Source organism: Henckelia pumila, chromosome 3, assembly GCF_033568475.1.
Source record: "Henckelia pumila isolate YLH828 chromosome 3, ASM3356847v2, whole genome shotgun sequence".
NCBI lineage: Eukaryota > Viridiplantae > Streptophyta > Magnoliopsida > Lamiales > Gesneriaceae > Henckelia > Henckelia pumila.
This window is the reverse complement of record NC_133122.1, coordinates 32,250,038-32,264,000: the sequence shown is the minus strand read 5'-3', so window position 1 is coordinate 32,264,000 and position 13,963 is coordinate 32,250,038. Positions and strand designations below refer to the sequence as shown.

At 38.5% G+C, this 13,963-nt stretch overlaps 2 protein-coding genes across 5 annotated transcripts; both read left to right on the top strand.

The window, feature by feature from the left end:
• The first annotated feature begins 3,432 nt into the window (after window positions 1-3,432).
• LOC140890676 (uncharacterized) lies at window positions 3,433-6,950 on the top strand. Of its 4 annotated transcripts, XM_073298638.1 has the most exons (3): window positions 3,433-3,548; window positions 4,713-4,937; window positions 5,409-6,950. In XM_073298638.1, exon 3 carries the CDS (start codon window positions 5,472-5,474, stop codon window positions 6,561-6,563), a length of 1,092 nt encoding a protein of 363 aa, XP_073154739.1. In that variant the 5' UTR covers window positions 3,433-3,548; window positions 4,713-4,937; window positions 5,409-5,471; the 3' UTR covers window positions 6,564-6,950. The 4 variants fall into 4 exon arrangements, with proteins under 4 accessions (XP_073154739.1, XP_073154736.1, XP_073154737.1 ...); XM_073298635.1 differs by lacking the exon at window positions 4,713-4,937 and having other exon boundaries at window positions 3,435-3,548; XM_073298636.1 differs by lacking the exon at window positions 4,713-4,937 and having other exon boundaries at window positions 3,511-3,631.
• Window positions 6,951-9,822: 2,872 nt separating this feature from the next.
• Window positions 9,823-10,608, top strand: LOC140888407 (uncharacterized). Its single transcript, XM_073296083.1, has one exon. It carries the CDS (start codon window positions 9,823-9,825, stop codon window positions 10,606-10,608), a length of 786 nt encoding a protein of 261 aa, XP_073152184.1.
• The last annotated feature ends 3,355 nt before the right edge of the window (window positions 10,609-13,963 follow it).

Genomic DNA, 13,963 nt, shown 5'->3' with positions numbered 1-13,963 from the left:
GAAGATCTCTCATCAGGCAAGGAAGGGATACTATGGCCCTGGCGTCCCCGTGGTACCACGCCTCGGCTCTCTCCAGCACGGGGAACTGACGCAGCAACACGATCAGATGCATCTCTCCCATTCCCCATGTGCTTCGGCCCACTCCAAGGAAGAGGGCGGCCGGAGGTATTCTCCCGATGACGGAGCTTACTCAGGTCAATCTGGTTACCTGTAAGGGAGATTGCATAAATATATATAAAAAAAAAAAAATGTTCAGAGCCAAACGAATATAAGTAGTAAATACAACAAGTAAATGATTACACACGCAAAAGACCTAAATAGTACCAGCACTAACTAAACACCGAGGGTCAAAATTTTCGTTAAAGAGCCCCAGAGACCGACACTGTGATTGAAGCTCAAGAATAGATCCTTTATTCTTTATTATAGTAAGCCCAGAGCTCCAATCCACGGGCACCCCCCACCCGCAATCTTTAGCATAAAAGAAATCTGACTTCCAAGCACCTCGGTGAGATCGAAGTTTACGTAAGAACCTACACTTCGGACGGGGCTGGAAATATATATCAGAGTTCGGTTTCGTGGGACAAGCTGAAAAAAGTGCATGAAATAAATCCAGACTTGGATCCAATTCAAAAGCACCCATTTGATGTCGAAATCCGAAAAAATACAGAAGGGAATTAGGAGTCAACTGACTGAGACTAACACCTAAGCTTTTTATTAACCCTATCAGGATAGGGCATGGAGGAATTGAGAAACCGCTGTTTAGGTGTTCAACATAAACTGTGAAAAAACCAGCAGGCGGAGAATGACGAGAGTCACCAGGGCACGGAACTATAATGTCGCAGGATCTGGGTATTCCTTTGCAGCGGCACACGTAAGAAACGCTTTCACGAGACAAAGGATGGGACACCATCTCACCAGGAATCCCATCACTGTCTGACTCGCTAGAAGAACCAGGGTCGGGCTCAAGATTAAAATCGATAGGCTTTGGGCTCTGTAATGATGCCGACGCAACGTCAAGTGTGACAGAATTACTCAAATTGACGATACCTACACTTGAGCTGGGACTATAAGCCGACAATTCAGTTTCAGAGTATCGCTCAGAATCAGGGCTATGATTGGACTCAGTCTGGGATTCACGTAGAGACATTAATAAGGAATATTCTTCCCTCTGCCGCATCCTACGTAATTTTGCGAGGATCTCACGAATTAAATTTTGTATATTTGAGATTCTTCTTTGGAGATATTCCTCAAAAAATAATTAATGCATAAACATGAAACATATATACATAAACAAATATACAGTTAATAAAATTGTAATTAATTGGATAACACATAAATACAGTAACAACAACCACTACGAGCGACGCCCGCTCCCCTTCGCAAAGTCTGGAGCACCAAAATGAGCGACACCCGCTCAAACATCTCATATTTTACACCAAGAACGACGCCCGTTCCATCTCCACCAACATACCGCCGAGAGCGACACCCGCTCTCCACTGAGCGACACCGGCTCGTAATCAAAACTCCGCTGCCACGCCTCCGTCAGAACGAAACCGTGAGCGACACCCGCTCATCTGCACAAGCAGCACGCCACTGCAACCAACACACCAAAATGATCTAACACCAGGAGCGACGCCCGCTCATCCGCACAACCACCTCCACCAGCCCGCAGCTGCACTACATCTCTGCCTAACCCACGCAGCACGCCGCTGCCATCACCAACAACCACCTCCAAGCCTCATTCCACTCCAGCCGTTGCTGCCACACCGAACACCCTTCCTACTCAACACCACCTAGCCACCGCACGGACCAGCCCCGCCATGGGCTCAGTCCCGCAGGCCAACCACCAACCCAGTCGTCGCACGAAGCCAACCCCTTCACGGGCTCAGCCTCGCGCGCATTCGTCACCACACGACCAAACTCACCATCACCATTGCAAGCATCCGCACCAAACTCAGCCCGCGAGCACGCAACAACATCGTAAGTTCGTGACATCACAGCCCCACCTTCACCGGCACTTTTCTTGAGGCTAGCCTCCACAACAACGACCCCATCTCCATCACGGCACCACCATTGACCCCGCAGCAAGCAACTCTCCTCCACGTTTCAACCCAGCCGTCGCACCAAGCAAACCCATTACAGGCTCAGCATCGCGAGCCATCACTATCACATGCCGCTAGCTCGAAAACATTGAGCCTAGCCACCAAAGATGTCCGTCGTGGCCACCAGATTTCCCCATTGGAATTTCACAAAAAAACACACAGAAAATAGGGGAAGGAGGTAGAGCGGGATACATCGTGCGAGTCGTGTAAAGCAGAGTAAAAACAAGAAAAAAGGACAGATTTACGAAGAAGAAGAAGAAGGAAAAAAGGAGTGCATCAGAGAAATAATAAATAAAAGAAAGCCAAATGCGTAAACAAAATAAAGAAAAACAGAGTAGAGTACTACCTGCCATTTCTGGATTACTGTAGCAAAGGTGCACAGAAAGCGGAGCAAAGAAAAGGACTCTATTTATAATAAAACAAAAACCCTAGAACCGAGTTTTTTTGCCCAAGTGAATTGTCAAAAAATTCTCAGATTGAAGGACACGTGTGAGGAGTACACATATTGGGTATTGTTACAAAAATAAATATATATAATTGTGGGAGATTAATAAAGAGTACTCTTGATCATCTTCACTAGAATTGTAGTTACTCAAGAGTAGGGGGCCTATGGTGGGTATAAGTATATTTTTAATATACTTTTTATGTATAAATAAATTGAGTAGGTTAATTTGCGGAGATCGCATTTTTAAAAGATTAATTCTTAATTTTGAAACCCTAGAAAGGATTAAATTGCATTTTTTGAGCCTAGGAGGGTTAGTGTGCAATTTAGCTCAATTTTGCCTATAAATAGGAGTGAATCTCTTCATTTCAAGGTAAGTGACTCTTGAGCCTACAAAAGCTCTCTGCTCTCCTATTTTGTGTGGAGGTGATCGCTGACTTGAGCGTCGGAGGGTTTTTGCCGGGTAACCACCCGGCGCCTCTAACGTGTGTTCGTGAATCAGGTGACAGCCCAAAAGGAAGACGTGCGACTTTTTCAGGTGATCATAGAAGCAGGAGACCAGGAGGACGTACGACTTCCTATTTTATTTGTTGAATAGGGACATAATTATTTCGCCCGCATCAATCTAATTTAATATAATTAAAATTATACCAAAAATAAAAAAAAAACATTATCTAATGCTTAAACTTGTTTTAAACTGTGTTAAGTTTGTAAAACTTGAAACTTAACCATAATATTTCGTCACTTTTTGTGTTTTTTAAAGCCTCGACAAATTTTCAAATATTTTATTAATATATGTGAAATAATATACGCAAACATAAATAAGTGAGACGGAGGTGGAGTATTATTATTATTAATATTATTATGATTATTTTGATCGAAAAAATGATATTTCATTTTCACTCAGCTGTTTCATAGTTACCCTTTTTCCCGCAGACACTTTCTATACCTTTAAAACAAATAGGTATTTTCCAAGACGATACATGGAATTTCAACGATGAAAGGTACGTGAAAGTGGTCATAGCCCATATGAATTTGCCGAATTTTGCCTGTTGATTTTGGGGAATTATCGTTTCTCGCCTAATAGGTGCCACTCGCTGACTTTTTTACCTAATAATTCCCGTTAAGTAGTTTTGTTTTCTTATGTTGATTAATGGTGTTGATTATTGGAATCGTGTGGTTAAACCCTTTTTTTTTTGTTTTTTTTGTTTTTGGTGTGCATTCAATTGCATACAGATCAAGAAGTTGGATTTTGATTGTCTTTTGGATTGTTGATTTATTGCTCAAGATTGGCGTTTTCCCCCCCTCTTTATGGTAGCTATGGATTGTGGTATCATGTTAAATAAATGACGGATTCCACTAAAGGAGGAATTCCCATGTTTGAGCTAGTGGGAAGTTTGATTAACTTTCAATATTTGGATGGAAGTATTATTTCGTGAATCATTTAAAAAATGTATTAAATTCTTTAACCCGAATGAAGATAATGGATATCAATGCAATATGTGCAAAAAAATTGGTTTTGCATTGTATGATATCTTAAAGTCATAAGTTCAAAAAACTGAAAAAGAGGTTAATTCAAACTGCTTGAAAAGTTTCCTGGATCCAACAATATAATTGTCAACTGCGGGTAGCATATTTGTGAATCTCTTACTATTGAAGTCTTGTTTCCAAGTCATGTATATCGAGAACTCGTATGATATATAAATTGTTCTACTTGTTTAACCTGAGTATTTTGGTCAATAAAAATGAGTGAGAGTGACAAAGTGTCATGATGGTTGCAGTTTTCTATGTTCATTGACAAAGTGTCATGATGGTTGCAGTTTTCTATGTGCATTGATTCTGATGGACCGGTTTAATCATCAATTTTTATTACTGTTCTGTATCATTCTGATGATCCATAATTTGGCTTCTTTTAAGTGGCTGTATAGATTCTGCTTTGCATGAACTAGTCTTCCCCGTACAAATACAAAAATATGCGAAATTTCTTTGTGTGATACTTGTATGGTTACCTCTCGAAGTCTGGAGAACTGTCGAATATATTATGAGTTTCACTGTCTCAAGAAACTGAGGTATTTAGGTCATTTTTAGACGATTACTTAGGATGTTATCTTAATACCATATGAAAAGTAAAGGGTTTATATTGAATACTGGCTTACTTGATAGTACAGGTGAGTGGTGACAGCAATTTTAAAGTTTCATATCTACCATCTATGTTCGGTGGTTTACGTTATTTAAGTTCTCGTTAAAAGTTCAGTTCAACTTAGAGATCTTTGCTGATGGAGTATGGTGGTTCACAAAAAGTCTGCAACTTTCAAACGCCAGTAGCTGAGCCATAGTCGTTACTTGAATAAGCATTCTGGTTAATTAAATGACACTGAGGCAAGGGAGCCTAGGTAGTAGCTCTGATTCCTCGATCTCACTTGTTAACTGTTGTTCTCTCAAGGAAATCTCCTTCAACTATAGAGACATCTTGTAAAAAATCTTTGTACATTGTTGGGTTGAATCCCAAATTTATTTGGACCTTCAGAGGAGCACAATTGTAAACCTTCATATTTATTCTATTTCTGAGGTTCTAGTAACCTATTGGCCATGAAAATGAACTTACAATAGGTGCTGAAAATGTGATTCGTCTTAACTGGACGATGATTATCCTGTAGGTTTAAGGTAGTTGACTATATTATTATTATTATTTATTTTTTTGGATTTTGGCTCTAATTTGGTTCAACTTATGCGAAAAGTATTTGCAGTTACTCTTTGAACTTTTTGATTTTGTGAAACATCTGGCCAGACTGTTAGATTCTACTAGTTTTTTATTTATTACTCGTCCTTTAATGTTCTTCAAATACTCTGAAATTGATATGCAGGGCATGATTGGTGGAACTATGATTCTGCATTAGCAATTAGTCCTGGTAAATGCCTCCTGTAGCATGGCCCCAAGATCTCACCGTCTCTCCTCCAGACGCACTCCTCGAAAGTTCCTTTTCATTCTGCTCTTAATACTTGGACCAATTTGTGTCATTGGAATTTTTACCTACAGTCAGAAGATCTCATATTTTTTCCGCCCGATATGGGACAATCCTCCTCCTTCATTCGAGCACATACCACATTATTATGCAGAGAATGTTTCTATGGAAAACCTTTGTCGTCTCCATGGTTGGTCCTTAAGATCAGAGCCACGCAGAGTTTTTGATGGAATCATATTTAGCAATGAACTGGACATGCTTGAGATTCGGTGGAATGAACTCTATCCGTATGTCGATAAATTCGTGATCCTGGAAGCCAATACCACTTTCACAGGTATTCTGAAGCCTCTCTACTTCGCTACAAATCGCAACAGATTTGTTTTTGCCGAAGAAAAAGTAGTCCATGGGGTATTCCCAGGTCGGATTGCATCATACGGGTCACATGAAGACCCGTTCAAACTCGAAGCAGAGCACCGTATAGCCATGAATGGGTTGCTTCGTCGGGCTGGTATAGTAGTTGGTGACCTACTCATCATATCAGACACCGATGAAATCCCAAGTCCCCATACTGTGAAACTACTGAAATGGTGTGATGGGGCTCCTTCTGTGCTTCATCTTGAAATGAAGAATTATATGTATTCCTTCGAGTTCCCAGTCGACTATAGCAGCTGGCGTGCTACCATCCACATATACAACCAACATACCCAATACCGTCACTCTCGCCAGACCGATGTTATTCTCTCTGATGCAGGGTGGCATTGCAGTTTTTGCTTTCGGTATCTCAGAGAATTTGTATTCAAAATGACAGCATATAGTCATGCGGACCGGGTTAGGCGAAAGGAATTTTTGAAATATTCAAGAATTCAGGAACTCATATGCCGGGGAGATGATCTGTTCGATATGTTGCCTGAGGAGTATTCTTTCAAGGAGTTGATCAAGAAAATGGGTTCAATTCCCAGGTCGGCCTCTGCAGTTCATATTCCTGCATATTTGATTGAAAATGCGAAGAAGTTCAAGTTCCTACTCCCCGGAGGCTGTAAACGTTCACCGGGATGAAGTTTGTGGAACCAGTTCTGTTGTTTGTCTAGGTCGATCGTGTATAGGTACTCGCGCTGAGATCCATTGTATTATCACTTTCTTTGACTCGATCAACGGGTCCGATTCTTTTTCCAAGTCCAGTCAAGTTCTCCACTCGTTCTTCTTCCTTGTAGTATGTGAGAACGAAACATATTGTATGGACCTGACATGAGAGCAACAAATGGTCCAGGTCTAGCAGTAAGTATAGGACATAGACACATAGTGTACTACTTTGCAAAAAAGATGTTTTTTGTTTATTTTCTGGTTGAGTTCTAGTCTCAATGTAATAGCCATGCACATTCTTTAAAATGAAAACACATTGGCAGTTGAATTTCTGCTCAAAACTGCTTATTTTCTTAAACGATATTTGTCCTTGTAATAGTATTGCGTTTGATGTTTGTTTATACGTACAGATAGTAAATAATAGTTTATAGATAAATAATATAATTTGATAACAAGTATGATGTTTGGTATAACTGATTATACAAATATATAACGAGTATTGCTTTTGATGTACATTATAATATTTTAAGGATTTGATTCATTTTTTTAAAAAAACCAAATGGCCAAATTTCTCTCGCAGTTTCCTTCCATTTTCCTGCCTCATCTCCCTTCCAGGTCGGTGGGTGACGGTGAGACATGAGGTTAAGATTTCGTTTTTTGAAAATGATGAGGGTATAATGGTAAAATAGTCGGATTTTTTTTTTTTATCTTTTCTTTCCTTTTTTTTTCTTTTTTAAAAAAATTTCTTTCACCCTGTTTTACCCATTGTTTGTTTTCATTTTCAAATAGTAATTTGAGTTCTCATGATTTGTACAAAAAAGTTTAAAAACCAGAAATACCGGTTAATGTTACCCAACATGGGATGGTTTTCACGGATAATTAGATCATACTTATATATGGGATGAACTCCGCATATATTGATAAATTTTCACCGTTAGATATATTATTAAAACAATGTATGTACAAGTAAGATGAAATTTTTTTATTCACCCCTATTACGTATAGCATCCACCATGTATGTGGGTTCTGTGCTCAATAAATGATCCAAATCCATCGGATAAATTTCACCGGATGAGTCATAACCAGGGACGGAGCCACCCCAAAAATAACTAATATTTTTTAAATGCTTTTAATATATGTGTGTATTTTGATGTAGCCTAATTTAATTTTTAGTGTGGGTTGGGCTAATATTTTTTGTCATTGCATTAGTTCTTTCGCCCATTATAATTGAAACATTTTTTTCATCTTTTTTGGGCTTCATCCTTCCCCTCACTCCTTCATTTTGCACTGATTCAATTAATTATTTGAAACTTTTGTTTAAATTAGGTAACTTTATATCAAATTCATTAATTTAATTAATTTAGTTTCATTAATATATAAATTGAACAAAATAATTGCTATTGTGTCTTGAAAATTTTCAATGTGCTCATTTAACACATGACATAAAGTATGAATAAATTTTTTTGATAGATATCAAGTAATATTAAAATATGGATATGAACTCGAGAGTTTTTTTATTTTAATAATGATGATGAATATTTGTCATAAATAATCTTAATTTTCAATATTTTTTTACATTAGAGGTAATAATTCAGTTTTTTATTAGATTGCATTATGTAGCTATTTGTTGTTGGTTACAGAAAAAAGATCAGTTTGCACTTCAATTAAGTTTTGAGTATTGTAAAACTGAAATTTTTTTCGATTATGATGTACATTTTCTCGTGATCAGATAATGGATCAATTAAGTTATTTAATGTTGATAATGTATAAATTCTTGTATAGAAATTCTATCCTAGTGATTTCAATGCTAAAGGTACAATAAATATCGTTTACAACGATATTTATAACAATTATATCGTGAGATTTTACTATTTTATCGCATTATTATGTATTCAATTTATCGTGAGATTTTGATATATTTAATTTATGTATTGTGTTGTAAGATTTGATGTTCAAAAGTCGTTGTACATGTAGTATTGCTCATATTTATATTATTTGAAAATTCAGTTGAAACATTATAAGTTTGATATGAAATGTTTCAAAATTTTTACCGTTTTTGAATTATTATATTTTAATTTTTAAATATTTAATTTATATTATTTTATTATATTTTCGAATCAAGTAACATATGATCTAAAAGATTTCTGGCTACGTCCCTGGTCATAATATTTACGAGTCACCCGATGATCATTTTTTTACAAAAATATTGTGTCTTCATTTTTTAAAACATCTCTCTAATATTGTTTAAAAAAAATTATACTTAAGAGAATTTGTTTTAAAAAAATATATTTTAAAAAAAATTATTTTTTTTACAGCTAAAAAATCTTATTTACACATACTTATATATATATATAATTATATAACTAATTAGATATATATTCCTAAAAGGAATGGGCCATAGTTTTTCAACGGTGAATGATAATCTTACAAGGAATCTCTTATTGTATATGTGGCGACAATTCTCTTGGTTTCATTGACGATTATGGCAATTATAAGTCAATGATATGGTAAAGTGGACTTTTTGGAGAACTTATACAACTAAACTTCTAAATTCAACACGTCAATCATTTTCATGTAGTTAATAACCAAACACACTTGTCGATTTCTTTTACCGAATTTATTTATTCATAAATCGTCATCCATATTGGATTCTAAATTGTAAGAGATATTCGAAGTGTATATATATATATATATGGTTTCATATATTCCATAATAATTTTGGTTAAATATTTTCGACAAACGATGACATATACTGAATAATTACTTAGAGAAACTATTTTAGATATGGATATATATTGTAAAGATTGTGGACTTGGACTTAACTCTAACCTAAAGAGCTAGCTCATGGGAGAAGATAATTACACGCCAATTACGTATAGGAATGAACATTTGGAATGTAGAGATATTAACGGATAACTCAACTATGATAAGAACACGTGAAAAGAAGTCGCATTTTATTTTGTAAAAAGCGTGTTTCTGATTGAAGTGCTTAGGAAAATAGAAATGTATATATTCTGTTTTTTTCTCATTTTTGAATATAGATATAGCAGAATTTTCATTTCTCCAATGAAGAAAATTTCCCCAGTTTATTCTCTTCGATTTATTGCATTTTCAACATGGTATCAGAGAGCTAGGTTCTCTCTCTTTTTTTTCATCGATTTTGTGAATCGATTGAGGTTTTCGATTGAGTTTTTCCTTCTGCTGCTGAAATTCAATTGAGATCTAATTTTCTGAAATGGAAACCGTGGATACATCAGCCAGATCTACCGGTGGATCAACGATTGATGTTTATCACCCCTTGTATCTTCATCCTTCAGATATACCTGGAGTTAACTTGATTACAAAAAAGCTAACTGGTACTGAGAATTATGGAGTATGGAGCCGCGCGATGTTGATTGCGCTTTGCGCAAAGAACAAACAAGCTTTCATCAATGGAAGCTGTCCTCGACCAGCATCTGATTCCGATACGCTTCACATTTGGGAGAGATGCAATGCAATAGTGTTGTCATGGATTATGAACAGCGTGTCCAAGGAAATTTTCGGAGGGATAGTGTATTCAACCAATGCTGCCACGGTTTGGACAGATTTGAAGGAAAGGTTTGACAAGGTGAATGGATCGAGAATTTTTTCACTACATCGTGAAATTGGCCGCTTGACTCAAGGTAATCACACCATCTCCACTTATTTTTCCAAACTACGGCAATTGTGGGATGAATTTGAGTCTCTTGTGACCTTACCTTCATGTGCCTGTGACTCTGCAAAAAAATACATCGAGCATGATCAGCAGCACAAGCTTCTGCAGTTTCTAATGGGTTTGAATGAAGGTTACACTTATGTGAGGAGTCAAATCCTGATGATGAGTCCTCTTCCCTCGGTCAGTCAAGCTTTTGCAATACTTTCTCAAGAGGAATCACATTGTTCCTTACTTGCTACTCCTCCAATTCCTTTGGATGCATCTGTCACTGCCTTTTATTCTGCTCAAGGGAAAAGTTATGACAAAAGGCGTGACATTATCATCTGAGATTATTGTCACTGGAATAGTCACACTAGGAGTAATTGCTTTAAGCTAGTTGGTTATCCACCGGGACATAAGCTATACAAAGGGAAGAATAACGCACCAGATCCGAAATACAGAGGGAATAAACCACAAGGTGTGGCTAACATGACTAGCAATGAGACTATTACTCCTGCTGCTAGCATGTCGAGTGTGAAAGAGTTGATGCCTCGCTAGCCAAGTTGTGGCTAAAGGCTTTGAGAGTCTCTTATCGTAAACAATCTTTGTTTAATATAATTTACATTCATTAATGGCATTTTCTTTATCTTTCTTCATAATGTTATATTGTGATATACTATTGTTGTTTTGATAAAGACCTTGAATATACTATACTGTAAGTAAGATGAGATAGTGAATAAAGAGAGATCACTATCATGAAACACATCTTATAGTCACTGTATATTCTAAATAGTTCCTAGTCAATTGAGTCGTCCGCAAATAATGATAAGGATCGCTCGAGATTGAGACTAGCATTTGCGATGCCAAGTACCACGTTTCATTGGTATGGAACATAGAGATGTTCAAAGCATGCAAATGGATATTCATATGATGAATGATCGAACTACCCTATTCGGACTTTCCAAGTGGTTATTATTAATTGAGTGGATAAGTCCGCGGTTTTGGTTGTACACCATTAGTCCTTACTACTTGAAACATCATGGAGACTCTATATGCTAGTACTATACTTTGACTCGTTTACCGACTCTATGAGTGTAGTGACCCTTACCCGGATCACCTACTAACAGAACTTAGGCATGCAATTAACTTAATTAATTAGATATCAGAATAAAACTGCGGAAACCATAAACAAATACAATCCCAAGAAAAAGAATCTGTAATTTATCCAAATATTATACAACCAAATCGAATAGCTGTAACAACCCAAAAAAACAGTAATAAAACCTAGACGAAGCTCCAGCTGGTCAACCACTGACTAGCCCCTCCTGGATCCACCCGCCTCGTCCAATCGCAAACCTGCCCCATGGAATAGGGTGTCCAGAAACACAGAGTACGAGACGTGAACATAAAACGCTAAGTACGAGAGTATGAGTATACATGCATGCAAAGTGAACTCCCTATAAACTCGAGGTCAAGAATCAGATAACAAAGACAGACCGGGCCCTGGTATGTAGCACGCTGTGCCGTCGCTTCAGGAGGTGGCTCCCATACCATAATACCAGTGGACATGCCGAACCCAAATCGATGGAAGTCCAACCACTAACATGATAGGGAAAAACCCTACTAACAGACATCTCGAAGGAGATAGCTCAGTATGCAAATGAATGCAGCATAAATCAATGACATATAAACCATGCAGTCACATAATACATGTATACTCAGTCAGAATATCTCGAACAGTACTTCCGTACCTCAAAACAGTGCAAGCTCTACCAACTCTAGGTCCACGCCTATAGTCTGCTCTACACTGCCAAATGATACTACTATCATTAAAGTGCTCTAAAAGCCTTAACTAAGCTATTGCATACTCCTAAATATTTATAGGAAGCAAAAGCTATACCTTCGTCCGTCGTTAGCCCTTTGATGTCGATGCCTCCAGAACTTGGGCACAACTCTGCTACGACTACCGAACGCCTCGACGACTCCCGGGTCAAGCCTACGAAGGCTAGAACAACTCGAATATGCCTGGAATAGAAAGGGATTCTCGGAATTGGCAAATGAAAGTGAAGCCTCGGCCTTCTATTTATAGACAACGATCGGAACTTCCGATCCTTGATCGGAACGTCCGAACCTCGATCGAAACGTCCGATCCTGCCATCGGAGCTTCCGAAGATCCTGATCTGCCACGTGTCAAAATATCACTTGTTGACTCCGGATAAGGGTGATCGGAGCTTCCGATCCTGATCGGAGCTTCCGATCTAGCCACACGTCATGCCTGACGTAATATTATCGGTGCCTCCGATCGCTCATCGGAGCTTCCGATCCTGTTCGGAGCTTCCGATCGTGCCTTCGGAGCTTCCGATCCGTTCGATACCCAATTTATTTAATTAACATTAATCCTTTAATTACTTAATTAGGGTACGGGCTACTACATTCTCCCCCACTTAAGATATTTCGTACTCAAAATCAGATCTTAAGTACCGAATGCAATACAGAAATTAGAAACATTCTTTATTCAAATCAAACGTTTACAGAGTTTGCAACTGAATACAACTTAAGAATGAAATCAAAACAACTCAGGATGGTCTTCACGCATCCTGTCCTCAAGCTCCCAAGTAGCTTCCTCAGTGCCTCGGCGCTGCCACTGAACTAAAACCAAAGGAATGACTTTGTTCCGTAAAACCTTATCCTTATAATCCAGGATACGAATAGGTTTCTCAACATAGGTCAAATCCTTGTTCACCTGAACCTCAGACCGCTGCAGAATATGAGATTTATCCGCCACATACCGTCGCAACAGAGATACGTGGAACACGTCGTGAATACTGGATAGATGCGGTGGCAAAGCTAGTCGATAAGCCAAATCGCCAATGCTCTCCAAGATCTCAAACGGACCGATAAACCTGGGAGATAACTTGCCCTTAAGGCCAAAAATGAGAATCTTGCGGAAAGGTGACATTCTCAGAAACACTTTCTCCCCGACATCGAACTACAAAGGCCTACGCTTGATATTAGCATAGCTGGCCTGACAATCCTGTGCAGTCTTAATCCGTTTCTTGATCTGATCAACAATGTCTATCGCCTGCTGGATAAACTCCGGCCCCTCAGCCTGTCTCTCCCCCACTTCTTCCCAGAATAGTGGAGTACGACAACGTCGCCTGTACAACGCCTCAAAAGGTGTCATCCCAATGCTAGTATGATAGCTGTTATTGTATGCGAACTCGATCAATGGCAAATGATCCTGCCAGGCTGAACCAAAATCCATGACGCATGCTCTAAGCATATCCTCCAAAGTACGGATAGTGCGCTCTGACTGACCATCAGTCTCCGGATGATAGGCAGTACTCAAACTGAGAGTAGTACCCATCGCACGCTGAACACTCCCCCAGAATCTAGAAGTAAACCTGGGGTCCTGATCGCTGACAATGCTCACAGGCACTCCATAAAGTCGAACGATCTCCTGAATGTACAACCGTGCCATACGATCCACATTGTACTCACGGCTATAGGCAATGAAATTCGCTGACTTGGTGAGTCGATCCACCACAACCCAGATAGCATCACAGTTCCTCGGGGATACCAGCAAATGGATCACAAAGTCCATTGTGATAAACTCCCATTTCCATTCAGGAATAGGAATACTGTGAAGCAATCCTCCAAGTCGTCGGTGCTCTGACTTGACCTGTTGACACACCAAACATCT